The following is a 17,242-nucleotide window of genomic DNA, read 5'->3' on the forward strand; positions in this document are numbered from 1 at the left end:
ATGAGGAGTGAAAAAAGAAGCGCGATTTTACATTTTTCGATAGGACGAAGTTGCATCCGTTATGACCTAATAATTAAGAATCATAAACAAATATATAAAAAAGTTGCATCAATTTATAGCGTTGTATTGGCGCGCTGTGTGAAACTGTGGTAGTGAAAATCCGAGGAAAATACATAACAAACCGCTGTCAAACTCATTTTGAATTACATACATTTTGAGGTTAGCCCGAGAAAAATAATAAACAACTTTACACGGCGATAGACCTCCGTTAGTGTGCGTGCGTTAAACGTCACTAATCTCTATAGACCCAATATGAGAACAGTAGACCGACATTACATCTACGTACGTTGAAAGTTGTCATGTTGAAATGGTGAGTTTTACTATTTTCCGTCGGGCCTAATTAATATCCATCCACAGACAAACAGACGTAACTCTTAAGTTTGGATCATCGTTCACGTATTTAACGATTGATTTGAATATTATCATTTTCGCAAACTACTCACCGCAGCGCTGGCAGCGGTCACTTTGACGTTTCTACATATTTCGTTTACCTTGCATGCAATATTGTTTGCCCCCTAGTGAGCTAGCTCGTTTTCCGCGAGAAGCTCGAGAGATGTCGTTGCTGAGGTCTTATTTATTGAGGTACAATGTTTAAAAAAAAAACTTATTCGAACATTTACGCCTCCTGATGAATGTGGGCATCTTAGTGGAATACATATATAAATTGAAAGGGAAGGATTAGTAGTTTCCATTTAAATTCACTACCTTATTTGCATATCCTTGACAGATACGCGTAGTTCGTCTACAATGCACAGACTTCTTCAGTGTCTTGTACTTTGATGAGTAACTAACTAACACAAGTCGAGTATTAATACTAGTCACTGAAGAATTCTGCGACAAACTACGCGTATCTGTCAAGGATAAGCAAATAAGATAGTGGAATTAAATGGAAATTACTAATTCTTACCTCGCTCTTTATGTAGTTACGTCTGTTTGTCAGTGATCCAATTAATAAGAATATCTAAACTTACTTATGTCATCATCGTTAAAGCTCAATTATTAAATAAGCTGTGGCATAAAATGTAATTGACGTCTTCATATTAGACCGAGGTTAGAGACACATACCCCCCAAAAATATTTTCATCAGCAAACGACTTCATGTCGCGAGCACATCAAACCGCATGTTTCAAGAATGTGATTCCCGATCTCTGTATTTACACGTCTCTGGCCTAGGTTATGAAATTCTTCCAGAATAACGTTGCGCAACTCTCCGTGACATCAAACATTAGTGCTCTTCTCATAAAACGAGATTAGGCTTTAATTGCACCCAGCAGCCATCAGACATGTCAAACGGTGATGCCATTCCATTATGTCGATTATGTCATGTACGTTAGTTCCTCATTACTAATCGGCAAAGATTTTGTTATCACTGCCTCATGCGTCCGTGACTATTTACCACCAATTACACACACACACACACACGTCACCATAAGATGGTCAAACACTGCGAGTTAGTTTCCCATCTCTACCATTATATGTGTGTGTGTGTGTGTGTGTGTGTGTGTGTGTGTGTGTGTGTGTGTGTGTGTGTGTGTGTGTGTGTTTGCTTAACCCAAAGATCGCACCGTTAATCACCGCACTGTATCATTCCTCGGTTACCTTGCATCACAATACATCGGCTGTAAATCTTCTTCCAACCCCCACGAACAGCATCCCCGATCTGAAAGCTTTGCACCATCAGAAACAGTACCAGCATATGGAACAACGTGAATTCTTCGAAGCTGACGTGATACCACTCAGTTATAGCAGACAGTTCACTAGTTCAGACGCTGTAACCACGGCGGGTCCGTGACTTGATTTATCATCATTCAAGACACCGCACTATTCAAATGCACTTTGCAAACAAAAGCGTTTGTTGTGACAACTAACCCTCCAGTCGTCGGCTACGATGATAATGGATCTGTTGTTGAACCCCCCTCCGGGGAGGATCGCTCGGATCAATACCCCGTGTGACCTATTCGCAGGGCGCCACGCGCTCCCGATCGGCGAGGTTCTTTGACTTGCATTCTGCACCACTCCCGGATCAGCCATCAAGCCATCGCACGTCCATCGTCGTCGTCGTCGGGGAGGTTAAATTGGCCACTTATCGCACTTTGATTGAAGTGAGGGAAAACGAGCCGAGCCGATAAAGAGCAGATAAGCGCAAGCGTGAGTGCTATTATTTTTGTTCTAGAATTCTGTCCACTGGATGGACAATGCAACCAGTATAGGGGCATGATAATGATAGTTGCCCGAGACGGATGGACGCAATTAACCTGCGCATCTAGAGTTTGTTGGGGATTTGTTTGCTGTGGGAGCATGGTCATGTGAATTTGAATACGTCCGCCGGCAGCCTTCAGATATCAGGCAAACAGTAGTAGATGCAATTTGCGATTCGACCTCCATGTAGACTCGGGCTTGTGTTTGGCGAGTAGATAAAGGCCGATTAGATTCATTGCCGTTGATTCAGGGGCGGGACGAGAGTGTTACTGCTGTGATGGCTGCTAGAGGTGGCGCGCCTCAAATTGGTATACCTTTAATTCTAACATGTTTCAATATTCTTGAACAGCCGAAATTAAAAAAAAAAACTCAGAGTTCATTAAGACTGTATTAGATGTAGCATTCCCCCTGTATTGCCGTTTTTTGATTTTATGGTTGACCAATGAAACAAAAAAAAAAAATACAGTCATTCCATAGTAAAACGATATAGTGGTTCTCAGAATGTTGTAATAATATGTATTTTTATTTCCTATCGCAAAATATTAGACCCATTTTTTTTGTCATCAGGATAACTATTTCCAATGGCAAAAAAAAATTATTATTTTTCAAAAATTCACAACTTTTGAACCACTATCAAGTTTAGGGTTGTTAATCCTATAACAGCAAAAGCAGAAAATCTATGTGGGGTAAATGACGGCTTTAGCATGGCAGACTATTTTCGGCAACCCAAATTGAAACGCTAATTTCACTGTATTTTATTAAGATAACACTTCGCTGAATGCATTCAAACAATTCTTTAGGCTTTCAGCTTCAGTTTGATTATATTTTTGCCACTGAGAAAAAGTAATCTAGCAGGTTTTCTTGAAATGGAACACATGCACCACTAGCGTGCACAGGAATCTTGTTAAGGAGGGGAAATTTTTTTTTTCTTTGGTGCATTTAATCTGGGGATGGGGAGTACTCCAAAGTACGTCGTAGATGGTGCTGTCTTCCTCCCACTTTTTCCTTACTGTTCAATTTAGCTAATTTTACTTATTTTTTGCTCCGGTGGTGGTTCATTTTCTTCAATGCAAACTGCTTTCAGACAGCCAATGGAAATTGGCAATTCAATCCCATCGACGATGTTCGTGATGATCGGTTCGTCAAATGGTTGCGATAGTGGCTTTATCCGAATTTATACATTTGCTGCAATGTTGTTGCCTTGGTGGTTGAATTCAGCTGAAGTCACGTCAGATGGTGGTGATAGCAGCGACAAACCGACCAATAAGAATCGCATTCTCCTTTCGCATGCACACTGCGTCGACAAGTACAAGGTTCAAACAGTGCACATAGCAGTGAACAAACAGTATATTACTCTAGATCAATCCAATCTTGATCAGTGATATTAAGTGCTTAGCACTGATGAAGTCTGCAAGTAGTAGACAAAATACACGTATCTTTCAAAAGATAAGCAATTATAACGGAATTAAAAGGAAATAAACCAACACACTCAAAGCTGTTCATTGACATTTTCAGAGAAGATTCTTCGACGATTTTTTAGTAAGACAACAATCGACCAAGGTTCAATGGCAAAATTATACTCACTTTTCAATTAGGGAATCCAAAAGCTTTTTTTTAGAACTCTATGAGCTCTTTTGAAATTCTTCTCAGAAGTCCTCTGGAATTATTTTTAGAACTCTCCTTGACTTTTACTCAGAACACCTTGGAACTGAAATTCCCTCAGAGTTTCAGAAGAATTTCCCCAGAAATTATTCCCAGAATGAGCTAGAAATAATCGGTACTCCCTTGAAATTTTCCTCAAAATCCCTTTGAAATTTTACACAAAATTTAATTTTCTCGGTATTCTTTTCGGAATTATTTTGGAACTATAACAGGATTCACTAGAAATTATTCGCAGAATTTTCTTGGAATACTCCTCAGAAATTCTTTGGGACTGTCTTCAGGATTCAATATCCTTTAAGATCTGGAATTGTATTTAGAACTCTGGAATTATATTTAGAACTCTTTATTATTTTTTTCTCAGAACACCTTGGAACTAAATGCGCTAGAAATTTTCCTCGGAATTCGCTTCAAATTTTGCTTAAAATCCCTTTGGAATTTCACTCATAATTTGATTTTCTCGGTATTCTTTTCATAATTATCTTGGAACTATCTGCAGGAGGTACTAGAAATTCACTCCAGAAATATTTTGGAATTCCAGAAAATCCTAGGAATGCAATATTATTGAGGTTCTTCTCGGAATATTTTAGAATTTTTTTTTCTCAAACCACCTTGGAACTGAAATTCCCCAAAATTTTCAGAAAAATTTCCTCTGTATTTTCCAGAAATTCTTCCCAAAATGAGCTTGAAATTATCCTCGAAATTTCCTTGAATTTTCCCCAACATCCCTTTGGAATTGCATTCAAAATTTGATTCTCTCGGTCTTCTTTACGAAATTATCTTGGAACTATCTGCATTATTCACAAGAAATTATTCGCAGAATTGTCATGGCATCATCTCCAGAAATCATTTCTTTTGGAACTTATCTTCAGAATTCATTATCGTTGAGGTTCTTCTCGGAAGTCAAGTTTAAGTTGTCCGTCCATTCACCAAAACGTTGTAGTTTTTTCTACCAGATATGTTCAATAAAGCTTCCCCTCCATTCACCAGAAGTGTGCAATGTTTACATCAGGAATTTTCAATTCAGCTATCGCCTCCATGCAGCAGATTGCTGCAAATATTGTACCAGAAATTTCCAATAAAACTTGCCCCAGAAAATTTTACACCAGAAAATTTCAATTGACCAGACACTTTCAATTTAGCTTGCTTCTCCTATCATCAGAATGTTGCAGGTTTTCCACCAAATAAAGCTTGCTCCTATTTTCAGATTTTTAAGCATAAATTTTCAGTAGAGCAGTTTCCCTCCAATCATCAGAATGTTGCAAATTTTACACCAGAAATTATTATTAAAGTTTGTTCCTCTATTGAGCAAAAGGATGCAAATTTGAGACCAAACATTTTCCGAAAAGCTTGCCCATCCGTTCACCAGAACGGTGCAGATTTTCCTCCAGTAGTTTTCAATATAGCTTAATTTAAATAAAGCTTGTGCCTTCATTTACCAGACCAGTGCAAGTTTTCCACCAGAAATTTTCTGTTCATTTCATTTATCAGAGCGATACAAATTTTGCACCAGAAATTTTCAATAACGCATGTTCCTCCATTCACCAGAACGGTGCACCAAAAATTGCCAGTGAAGTTTGTTTCACAATGCACTTTTGAGGTGCAATTTTCAGGCTTTGCCTCTTCATGCACCAGAATGGTGCAAATTTTCTACCATAAATTTTCAATGAAGCTTGTATTCATCAGAACGATGCAAATTATGCACCAGAAACATGAATAAACCTTGCTTCTACATTCACCACAGTGTTGCGAACGTTCCACCAGAAATTTTCAGTTAAATGTGCACCTCCAAATTTTTTGCGTGATTCAATTTTTCCACCAGCATTATTCATTGATGATATTTTTACAATAAAAAGCTTTTTCTACAATTTACCACCACGAGGGTGAATTTTTGCAACCTTAAATTTACCCCTTTTAACCCTCCATGAACCACTTTGAAAAAACAAATTACACCAGAATTTTCTTGTATGCACCACTGTGGTGCAATTTTTTGACCAAAAAATTTCATTGAAGTTTGTCCATTCATGCACCTTTGTGGAGCAATAAAATGTTTTCAGTGCCCTTATAGTATGAAATGAAGTTATTTACCTTCAAAACAAGTTATCAAGAAATCAAGTTATTTTATATCATAATTTTTAAAATGTAGAAATAAACATCTTATATATAAAAGGAGGGGCAATTGATCTAAAATGCTGCTGATTTCGAGTTGCCGATGAAAGCAAAGCTGTTTAACACGCAGCTCAAATAAAACGGTTGCCGAATAAAAAGATGTTGCTCACAATATTCGCTCTCACTAGAGAAGATTGGAGCTTTGTAAAAGCGTTTCAAAACAGTTTTTGACAATTATTTCGACTGAAATTGTTAGAGCAGCTGGCAGCAAAAGATTGTAAGCAAACCAAAACTGCATATGTGTGCGTTACTTAGCAAAAACGGCTTAATAAAGTTGGTCGCTGCTTAGGTTGCCGAGAATTCGTAAATTCCCCTATACAAAAATGAATTTCTGTCTGTCTGACTTGGAAACTACTCAACCGATCTTCGTAAACATTTGTATGCAGGAGCTTTTGGGGCCGAGAAAGGTTCTTATGATGGTTTGAGACCCCTCTAAAACTAATCAAGCAAATGGAACCAAATTTGGAATGTGGAGGTCCTAGGGGCTACCCTTTAGATAAGAGTGGGGGGGGGGGGGGCTACGTACAATATAGCATGCTTTTTTTTTAATCGTCGCTTAAGCTCAAGCTAACATTGAATCCCGAGCAAGGCCGGTCACACTCAGCTAGTAGGTATATATTAACCAGACAATAGACCTCTCTAACAAGGAAATGGTCACCCTAATTAAAAAAAAAATACGTGTTCAATATTTTGCGATAAGGAACAAAACTAATTTATTTTTACGAAATTCTGAGAACCATTATATCGTTTTGTTATGAAATAACTGCATAAAGGAGAAATGGCTCTAATGTTGGCCTATGCATCTAAGATTGGGCCCATCGCTTGAAATCTGCCATTTATCAATTTTATCTAGATAAACGCGTCATTAGGACGGTACTAATGAATATTTTTGGTCGGTATTGAAAATTTAGTTTATAGGTATATTGAAATCCCCCACCCTCCAACTTGAACAGAAGCGATGAAGACATGTGAAAACATTTATTCGATCTCGTTGAATACTTTTTCTCAAAAACCCCTGTTTTACAAATCTCATTCATTGAGCCTCCCTGAGAGAATAAACTGGTGTGCGAATCTGGCAAACAAATCTCACGCTTGAGATTCTTATGCATTTTCACGCACTCACACTCTAAACGCCAAAAAATCATTTCAGTTTGAAACTCTTAAAAAATAAGCCGCTCAAACGTCAATTGATAGCATGCTTATTCATGTTGTGTTTAGTTTTCCATCAACTGGTGCGAAAACAGCAGTAATAACAATGAATAACGCCAAAATATAAAGCAATGCATTTTTTAACTTAAAAAAAAACTCATAGGCAAATAAATTCACGCATGAGATTTGAGTTTCTTTTTCCGAACACTGGCTTAAGTTAATCTGTTATTTTTGTTTTCCATTCAGTAATCTAGAATTCACTTAATAGGCTCCATTGGACATAACATAATGATCTCCTGGCGGCAAATCATCGCCAATTTAAGCGGTGATGTAATTTTCGAAAAAAAAAAAAATTCAACAATGGAATGACTGACTCATAACATGACATTGTTATCATCTACGCAGCTTAATATAGCGACATGTGCTTCCATCAAGTGAGCTGGCAGCCCATCCCAGTTGATGACTGTTTTGCAGATTGATACAGAACGCAAAACAATACAAGTCGCCCGGTCTTCTCTTGTCTACGAGAAAAATATGGAATTCATAGAATCTGTGTTACGATGTTGAGATAACCCTTTTTTATCTCACGACCAGTATCATCAACAATAACAACAACAGCCTCGGTGCGAATGTACATTTAGATTTTATGACGTGTGAATAGTTTTGCATCTGAGTGTGTGTGCGCTAGAGTGCATCACTTGCGGAAAACTGCTCCAAAACTTTCGGCCAAAGCGATCGATTCTCAACTCACTCAAATACGACCCGGTTATATGACGCGCCCTAATGATGTGCATCCCCGCTTCTCCAGTCTCCGGAACGTGATCTACACCGACTGATAACGGCATTTCACTCGCGTGGTCATAAATCTGAAGATTACATTAATAAACACGAATCCACCGCCGCTCGAAAACAAGAAATATCTCGGTACGTAGAAGATGATTACTCTCTCAAGTCGTCATCGTTTACTGGCTTACCAGATGATAATGATAATAAGCCCAGCGTGATCTGTTCAGGTCGAGCTCGATAGTAAACCGATGATGCGCGCAATAAGGTGTTGTCTGTCCGACACTGTCTCGCCGGAACGGTATCAAATTGATGTCACAATTGTAGATGTAAACAATTCAATTTACGCAACACTTCAGGTGTGATTGATAGGCTCTGGTTGGAAGCTGCAATGTGGAGCATGCCTCCGTTTTTAATTCTCTGTTATATACACGTTCCAAGTAGCCCCACGTTCTCGTTTGTTGTGTTAGATTGCCTATGATTGTGTATGTGTGTGCGTGTTTTGTACATATTAGAACACTGACCGTTACGCTGAATGTTTATGCAAACTGCAGAACCTATCCTTCGTAGATACACGCGATAGCCTTTAGAATTGAATGTATACTTTTCCACTGAAAACTGGAACGAAACAACAACCATTTCAAGAACACATTCGCTCACACAATTCCAACCGACCGTTCGATATGATTGTACCTTTAGCTGCCTGCTATCTATCTGTCTATCCCACGACCGCGTACACTAGAAAAAAACACACTTTCAAAACTAGTGTACTTCTTGTCTGTCTGTACCATAAACCTACCTTGCATCTGTCCGTACTCTGTGGTATGCTAGCCTTGACGTTTCGATGCAAAAAGTAGTTGTTTTCAAGTCGATAAACAAACAAAACACATCACAAGAAAAAAAAAAATAAACGTAACACCGCAGTAGCTTTCTTGTAGGAGTTCACAACCACTCCAGTTTAACCGTAACCAGTTTTTACTGATTTTGGGTTTGTTTTTGTTTTCTTTTCCGATGACGTTTTCATCACAGGTTCTGTCTATGAGCACAGATGACTACCGGAAGGCGACGCTGTTTGCAACCAGTTCCTTCGATCAAGACTTCCAGATTCCGGACTTGATTGGCCAGACGGAGATCCTCAGCGAGGAGCATCGGTAAGTACTTTGTTCAACACATTTGTTTATTTACCTGGAAGCGTTTCTTGAGTCGTTTTCGTTTTTGTGGTGTAGTACACCAACAGCGTGAGCCCAAGGAATGTAGCTGCACAGCAAAAACGAAAACGACATTAGGTTTCTTGTTTGTTGTTCAGAAAGGGCTGTTCATATTTTACAGGGCCTTATTACATCTTACAATCGTGATTTGCTTATGAAAAATATTGTTATGGAAGGGATTTTTCCTTCATGGTCCCTTCGCCATATCTGTATAGCGTAGTCTAATTGTTGGGATTTGTTTTGTTATCTTTTGACAGCATTCTTCTCCAACATGAACCACACAACAATTAAATAAGAGACATTTCCATAAACCACCGTAGATAGCTTTTCAGATATTTTATTTACACTAACCCGTTCCCCCTGTGTGGATAGTGGTCAGTGATGGAATTCTCACCAAAATATCATTTTCGCTTGTGATACGTTTTCTCTTGGGAACTTTCCCTCACTAGTTTCACACTCCAATATTTCCTGAGCGAACTTTCTGGGATGAGAGAATGAGATATCGCGAACTTTTTTAACTCGAATCACCAACGTGAGGATACGAAAAATATCAGATCATATTTTCTCTCTATCTCTTTACACCACATTCGTTCTTGAAAATTGCACTGCACATTTCACAAGGGAAAGATTATAGACAGAAAGCTATCCCGAGTAAATCAATACAATCTCTAAAGACTGATAAGTCTGGTACCTGGCTATCTACTGGCGCCTGTTGTTTAAAGTAGCCGTTATCAGGATGATGTGAACAGTTTTGTGCAACTGATTGATTGGTGCATTGGTTTCTGGCAAAAAAAAATGAATGAATCAGCACAAGTGTCAACGCGACATTAACGTGGAACGGGGAAGGTAGTGTAAGATTTTGTGACTAGCAATTTTTATATTAAAACCGTTCCTCAGGATAGGGGGTTGCGGAAGGAGGAGCGCCTAATGTATCCTAATTTTCACGAAATACAGTTAATGCATGGCTCCTCTCATCACTAGTGTTCGTAATATCGTTCCTGTAAGCTCTTATGCAATAATTATATGCAGGGGGATGGTTGGGAATATAGGTGGTGGTGAACTTTTTCACTGTGCTATTACCAGTGCTGTAAATTCTCAAAATCATTTGAACATTTTTGATGAAAATTAGAAAAGTAGCTATTCGCTATCAAAGGGGACCTCCTCCGAATGGGTGATATCAGTTGCTTAGTCATTTGACGAAGGCATGGATCATTCTCATTTGAGAAACGCTATATATCATTCGATTGAGTGTAACCTACACACAAACGGAGCTCTGGTCGACATTCCGGCGAAAAAGCTAAGCCAACCCGACACCAACCTGACTTCTATCAAACCCCAACCCGATGTTGACCCTACATTGACCCGACATAAACCCAAAATTGACCCGACATTAACACGACATTGGGTTGACATCGACCTTAAATTAGCCTTACATTGATCCGACATCGGGTCGACTTGTCTGTTCGGGACCATTTTCCTGGATTTCTTCCATACTCCACTGTCGTATATCAAATGATACTGAGTGACTCAATTCACAGTGACAATGAGCTTCGAATGAGAAAGGGGCTCTTCAAATTATGGTCATGTGAGAATTCGTTTACACAGAATTGATTGAATGGTTGTAGTGGTTCATCTTCAATCGAATGATATGAAAATTTACAGCACTGGCTATTACTGTCCTCTCCCATGACTAGGAATCCTGTAAAACAATGTAAAACTAGAAAGGGTCTAGACCCTCCCTATGTAAAACCATAAGGTATGCGGGACTGCTGCACTGCTGAACTTCAAAACGCTTTATTTGCTGACCAAGGATCTGACAAAAACATCTTTTTAGTGTGCAATTTAGGATGATAAAAAATTTAAACAGGTTATTCAATGTCCATTAAAACTGTAAAAAATATAGGCAGAAAAAAAAGAAAACAAAAAAATATTACCAGTTGGCTGGAAATGAACACAAAATTAATCAAAGTACCATGTACCTTGAGCTTTTGATATAAAGGGTTATATGGTCAAAATTTGGTCAATATCAACTTGACGTATTTCTTTCAATTTTGCATTTAAAAAACCTGAACACCCCTCATTTTGAAGGTGTGTGTGTGTGTAGAATGTTGCTCCTATTTTGATTTTGGAATTCACTCTTCAGTTGTCAAAATGCCGTCCAAGCAAGAAGAGCAGCGTATCAAAATTTTGCTCGCGCATCGCGAAAATCCGAGCTACTCGCACGCAAAGTTGGCAAAATCGCTAAAAGTTGCCAAATCAACCGTTACAAATGTAATTAAAGTGTTTGGGGAACGTTTGTCGACAGCCAGGAAGTCTGGATCGGGGGGAAATCGAAAACCGGAAGCCGCTGAGACGACAAAGAGAGTGACAGATTGAGAACGATCTAAATTTTCCGTCCACAAGTATTGCAAGACTTGAAATTAACAGACAATCTCAAAATACTTTCAACTTGCGAAGTGATAGATTCCCAAGTAAATACACCTGCTGAATAAAAATTATCAAGTAAACTATTTTTTTAGAATCGATGTTTAATAGATTTTTTTTTGCAGTTTGAGATCCATGAAAAAAGGTACAGTAGCTTTATGGCACCAGTGACCAGCAAATTTAATATTTTCATTCAAGGTTGTGTGGAAATTCAAGCTACCGGGCGAGCTACTGGGTTAAATTGCTGTCCTCTACCTAATGCAGTCGAGTGATCAAATCAGAAAGTTAGCAGATTAGAAATCAATTAATAACTAATTTCCTCAACGTTAAATTAAAAAGTGGTCTTTAGAAAAAAAATGTAGCTGAGAAAATTTCCTATGAGTACACAAGGCAAATTTATTGGTAGATCATTATGGCGAAATTTAAAGACGAGGTGAACAAAATAATCACTTTTCCCATAGTAATACCTTTATAAATTTTAGATGGCCATTGCAGAATGAGATCACAACCCAATAAGCTAAAATTTTGGGAGAATTATCTGAACCTGATTAAAAATCGATTGAAATTAGTGAAGCAAACCCGATATTTTGAACCACCCTAATAAGCATGTTCTCAATGCAGTAAGACTAATCAACAGAATGCTTGCTAGCTAACACTAAACATTTCTAAGCGCCAATCTCAGTGGTCTAACTGTATTTCGCACTAATAGCATAGTTCTTCTTGTCGAAGAGTACAGCCACAAATGATGATTTGGTCAGCAAAGATTAGACTCTTGGTGAATAGTTACAAGTATCTACTATTAGCTGGTTGCATTGAGAACTAAAACTATAAATAAATCCGGAAAACTTTGAGATTAGGGCGTAATTTCTTTTGTAAACACACACTTAATTCGCCGATTTCTCGTGAATTAAAGTTCAATCTAAAAAACTAACAACACAGACAGGTAGAGGAATGATTCATTTGGTATAGTATAGTTCGCTAGATTGTGCTTTGATTCGTGAGAAATCGTTGAATGACGTGTTTGTTTACAAAAGCAATTACGCCCAAATCTCAAAGTTCTCTGGAAATGGTATTTAATGTGAAGGATGCGAAAAATATCGGAGAACGAGAAGAAAACAAACAGACACTCTCGCGTGATCATCGCCTACCTTTACTCGCTGGAAAAAAAAGAACAAAGCTGAGGGGATATTTGGTTGGTTCGAATCACGAGTACGTGTGAAATGATGTGAGATGGAGAGACGAAAGATCTTTCGCGATACGAAATGAAAATTTCTCTCGCTCTACGCTTTCATGAACTTTTTATCATCTCTCGTTCGCGAACTTTTTGTGAGAAGTTCCTTTGGGATTTATCTCTGCAATGAGCTGTGATAGAACTTTTTTTGAAAATGATTTTTCCAACACTGATAGTGGTTCATACTTTTTTTTTTTTTTTTTTGTCTATGCAGATTTTGTTTTTCCTTGATTTGTTTTCCATACTGAGTACTAATGCTACCTACATCAACTCATGGACCGGTGACCAACGGCTTTACTTCCCTTCCGAAGGAAGCCGTGATCAGAGATTGTATGCCTCAGAAATCCCTGACGGCGCCTTTGTAGTGAGAGGCAATCACGCTTACCACTACATCACCGGCACTGCTGTCTATGCCGATTGATCCGGTCCGTATTTACATTGTTAACTTCCTGTACTGTTGTTTTTACGGCCAACGTCCCAACAAACAATTTGAGCTGATTAAACGCTGACTAAAAATAAATTGGAAGGCACAAAAAGACCTGTAAATCGTGATTCAATAAGTGTAAGAAGTCCATTAATGGTTGGTTTGCAGTACTTTTATTAAAACTTCAAAGTTACAGCATTAGATGGTTGTATTTCTCCAGTTCGAATGAAATCTCGAACTTTCCTCTTGATGAAGCCCATCAGCGCCCGCACAGTGAAAACGGACACGGAATCAGCGTATTTCTTCCATTTTGCCCGCATTTGCTGGATGTCCTTGACCGCCCCACCGCTTCATCGAAGTCGCTGCTTTGAAATTGCCCAGTATTTTTCGATTGGATGAAATTCCGGACAATTCGGAGGATTCATTAGCTTGGGGACAAAATCGATCTTGATGGCAGCATACCACTCCAGAACCACCGTGGAGTAGTGGCAGCAGGCCAAATCGAGCCAAAAGATGACTTTGCCCCTATGCTTGCGGATGAACGCCAATACACGATTTTGCAGGCATTCTTCGATGTAAACTTGGGATGTCATCGTCGAGAATGTGACGGATGGTCCCGTTTTCAGGCCACCACTGCAAATAGCTTGCCAAATCATGGCCTTCTTCGCGAACTCGTCGGCAAACACTAACTTGAGTCTTACCGGCACACCCCCACGTCCAGTTGCGATGTAAAACTTTTGACCGGGAAGCTGCTTAAAATAAAGTTTGACGTATGTTTCGTCATCGATCAAAGTGCAGTCCTTATGTTTCGTCAAAACACAGTCGTACAAGTGCATTTCACGCTTTTTAAACACGGAATTCTGCTTCATGTGCTGGTTTGGATGTTTACCGGCTTTGCAGGACTTGTATCCTTCCTTGGCAAGGATGTTTCGCACCGTTTGAAAGTTGGCGTTGTACCTTCTGGCCATATTTCCGATCGAAAGACCGGGGTTGGCTTTAACGCTCCTCAACACCTTGCAGCGCAGCTGACGATCCCTGATTCCAGTTTTTTTTCGTATGTCCGCTGATTCCTTTCCACACTCAGGGTTTCCTTATAGGTTTTGAGCACTCGACAAACTGTTGTTTTCGGCATCTTCAGCACTTTACCTAGCTTGGAACTGGACCACTCCGGATTTTCCAGGTGTTTGCGCACAATATTTTTTCTTCTTTCGAGTTTCATTTGACGTTATTTCTGAACGCGATCGACTACTTTGATCAAACTTGCTCCAGTTGTTCTCTATAGAAGTGTAAACAAATCACTGTCAAATATTTTCGATACCCAACACTAGAGGCGTGCTAGCGCTGCGCGAGGGGCGTACCAATTTACTTTTAAGTCAGCCTTTAAAAGGTGAATTAGATTTTTTTTTTATTTGAAGGAGTAATTTTTTGCCTGAACAAGGTCTTATTCAGCTTTCAATGTTTGATGGGTTCTCGCTGGAGAACCATCGTGCACAGCACTGTGTTTAGAGTCCAACGCTGGCACGAGGACAATGATCAACCGCCATGTTAGGAGAACTGATGATCGGTTAGACTGCGCCCTCTGGTTAGTGGAGCGTCCCTTCCTGGTCAGTGTACGATCAATGTCCCACCGGGGTTGGTTACCGTATCTTTTCTATGGGTACCAGGGTGGTCAGCTATTCAGCACAACTGAGAATTTGACGAAAAAAAAAACTTATCACAAGGTTGTTACCAGGCGTCACAGCTTCAATCGACAAAATTGATGCAACGAAGAGACTGCTAGTTTTATTTTTCTATTAAAGTCGCACAGCTTCGCAGTATTCTAGCATCTCCGTCGGCGTCTGCAAATACATTTTATATCGTTTGTCTATCTTTCTCCCGTCACCTACTGTACGGTCTTGAGATGACGTGCATCACCACCGAAAAGCTCGTGCAGATACTAGCACCAACTTTCAACACAGCGGCAAAATGCAGGAACCAGGGGTCCAGGGGTGGGAGCTGCCTCCTTGGCGTCGGTAGCATTGGTGCTCAGCACGGAAAACAAGATCGAATGAAAACAAATCAAAGGAAAAAAAAAGACTTTCAACACCTACATCGAAGCGGGTATTCTGCCCTTCCGCCATCGTATAACCGCAGCAATTGCAACGAAAGCCGCTGCCTTTACAGCAATAACCTCCGGAAATGACAGGATCTTTCTCCTCGATGAGGGGAACAAACTCCTCCGCATGACTGCCAATTCGGAGCTCCCCCCCAGTGGCCAAGGTCCATTGGTACGGAGACAAAAGTTGGCGCATACCTCCACCAAAAATCGAGAGTCGGATAAAGAGCAGGTTCAAGGCTGGAAATAGCTCTGCAGTGCCGAAGAGAACAGTAGTCTAACTGCTAGGTTCGGACTACCCAACCCATGCCCACATATATACGGACGGATCGCATTCCCGAGCCAGGGTCGGAATTGGAGTAACCGGAATCCGATGAGTAGAAGCCTACCACTACCGCACACAATGCTCGGTTTTCTCCACCGAAGTTGCGGCCATCTTTGTTGCCGTTACAGCACCCTCGGACTGGCCCATACTGGTGCTATCCGATTCGTTCAGCGTGATACAAGCCCTTACATGTGAGACCCCGGCTCACTCCTGGATACAGGGTATCGTGGAGGCCACACCCCCGAACACAGTGTTCACCTGGATCCCTGGGCACTGCGGTATCCCAGAAAATAGCGAAGCCGACAGCCTGGCAGGGCCTGGACCAGTTAGTCCCCGTTACACCGACGAAGTGCCACTACAGGACATAAAGCGATGGATAGTCAGCAAAATATTGGAAGTCTTCGAGTACTTCTAAGTGATGCAATTTAACTGTGGACACCCTTTATTATTCTTCCAATCAAATTTAAAAAATTTCGCGCAATTGCACTGTGGAGTCGTTTTGAAAATAGACTTTCAAAACCTTTCACTTACGACCAGTTCTAGGCCAAATAAGATAAAAAAAGAAACTTATTTTAAAATTGACGTTCTCCGATTTGCAGGAAACTATACATAGTTATTTGTTATGAGCAAACATTCACATTTGGCCAAAAAATCAGCGGTTCTAGTTTTTTTTAATGGCGCCTTTGACATATTTCATTCAATTGTAGCACTTATCATCGTCTGTGACAAAGTTGTTAAGAAAAGTAACACAGGTTTTTTTATATTTTGAGTAAAGCTTAAAAACAGTGTCAAAACTAAAGTATCTCAAAAAGTGTATATGCCATATTAACGATTTATTTTTAAAATAAAGCTAACAAAAATAACGGCGCCGGTGGTGTAGTGGTAAGCGTGATTACCTTTCACCCCAGCAGGCCTGGGTTCAATCCCAGTCGGCGCCGCTGGGATGTTCTGAGGCATAACATCTCTGATCATGCCTTCCTTCGGATGGGAAGTAAAGCCGTTGGTCCCCGGTTCATGAGTTGATGGGTCGATAGGTAGGGTCCAGGTGTGGGAGCTGCCTTCCAGGCACGTCGGTAGCATTGGTGCTCAGCACGGAAAACAAGATCGACGGAAAAAACAAACCAAAGGAAAAAAAAAGAAGCTTACAAAAATGCATACTTAAGGAGTATATAAAACCATGTACACTTGAAAATTGACAAAAATCTTAGATCATCAGCTCTCGGTCATATTTGAAACTTCTTGATAACTATTTTTTTGTATGTAATTTTTGCACAAATAAGGATTTAACATGTCTCCAATATTATTTTTTGTGTAAAAAGCGTACTAGCAAAAAGTTAAAATATGTTATAAAAAGTTCTCGTTCAAATATTTTTGTCAATTTCGAGTGTCCATGATTTTAAATATACCAAAATTTTGCATTTTTAATGAGCTTTTAGAAAAAATAAATAAAGGGTAATCGATGTAGTGTCGGCCGAAATACTCCTAATATTGGCCCATACATAAATTCAGCAATCGT

At 39.6% G+C, this 17,242-nt stretch overlaps 1 protein-coding gene across 20 annotated transcripts in view; it reads left to right on the top strand.

The window, feature by feature from the left end:
* mtd (mustard) overlaps positions 1 to 17,242 on the top strand; it is a 509,755-nt gene that overhangs the window by 464,349 nt on the left and 28,164 nt on the right. For all 20 annotated transcript variants that reach the window (XM_065235336.1, XM_065235328.1, XM_065235325.1 and 17 more), the window contains one exon: positions 9,049 to 9,170. In XM_065235336.1, the coding sequence (XP_065091408.1) occupies positions 9,049 to 9,170 (122 nt within the window). The remainder of the gene's footprint in view (positions 1 to 9,048; positions 9,171 to 17,242) is intronic.

This window comes from Ochlerotatus camptorhynchus, unplaced genomic scaffold (genome assembly GCF_037179485.1).
Source record: "Ochlerotatus camptorhynchus isolate MF236.1 unplaced genomic scaffold, CSIRO-AGI_Acam_v1.1 ptg000472l, whole genome shotgun sequence".
In the NCBI taxonomy this organism is placed as follows: domain Eukaryota; kingdom Metazoa; phylum Arthropoda; class Insecta; order Diptera; family Culicidae; genus Ochlerotatus; species Ochlerotatus camptorhynchus.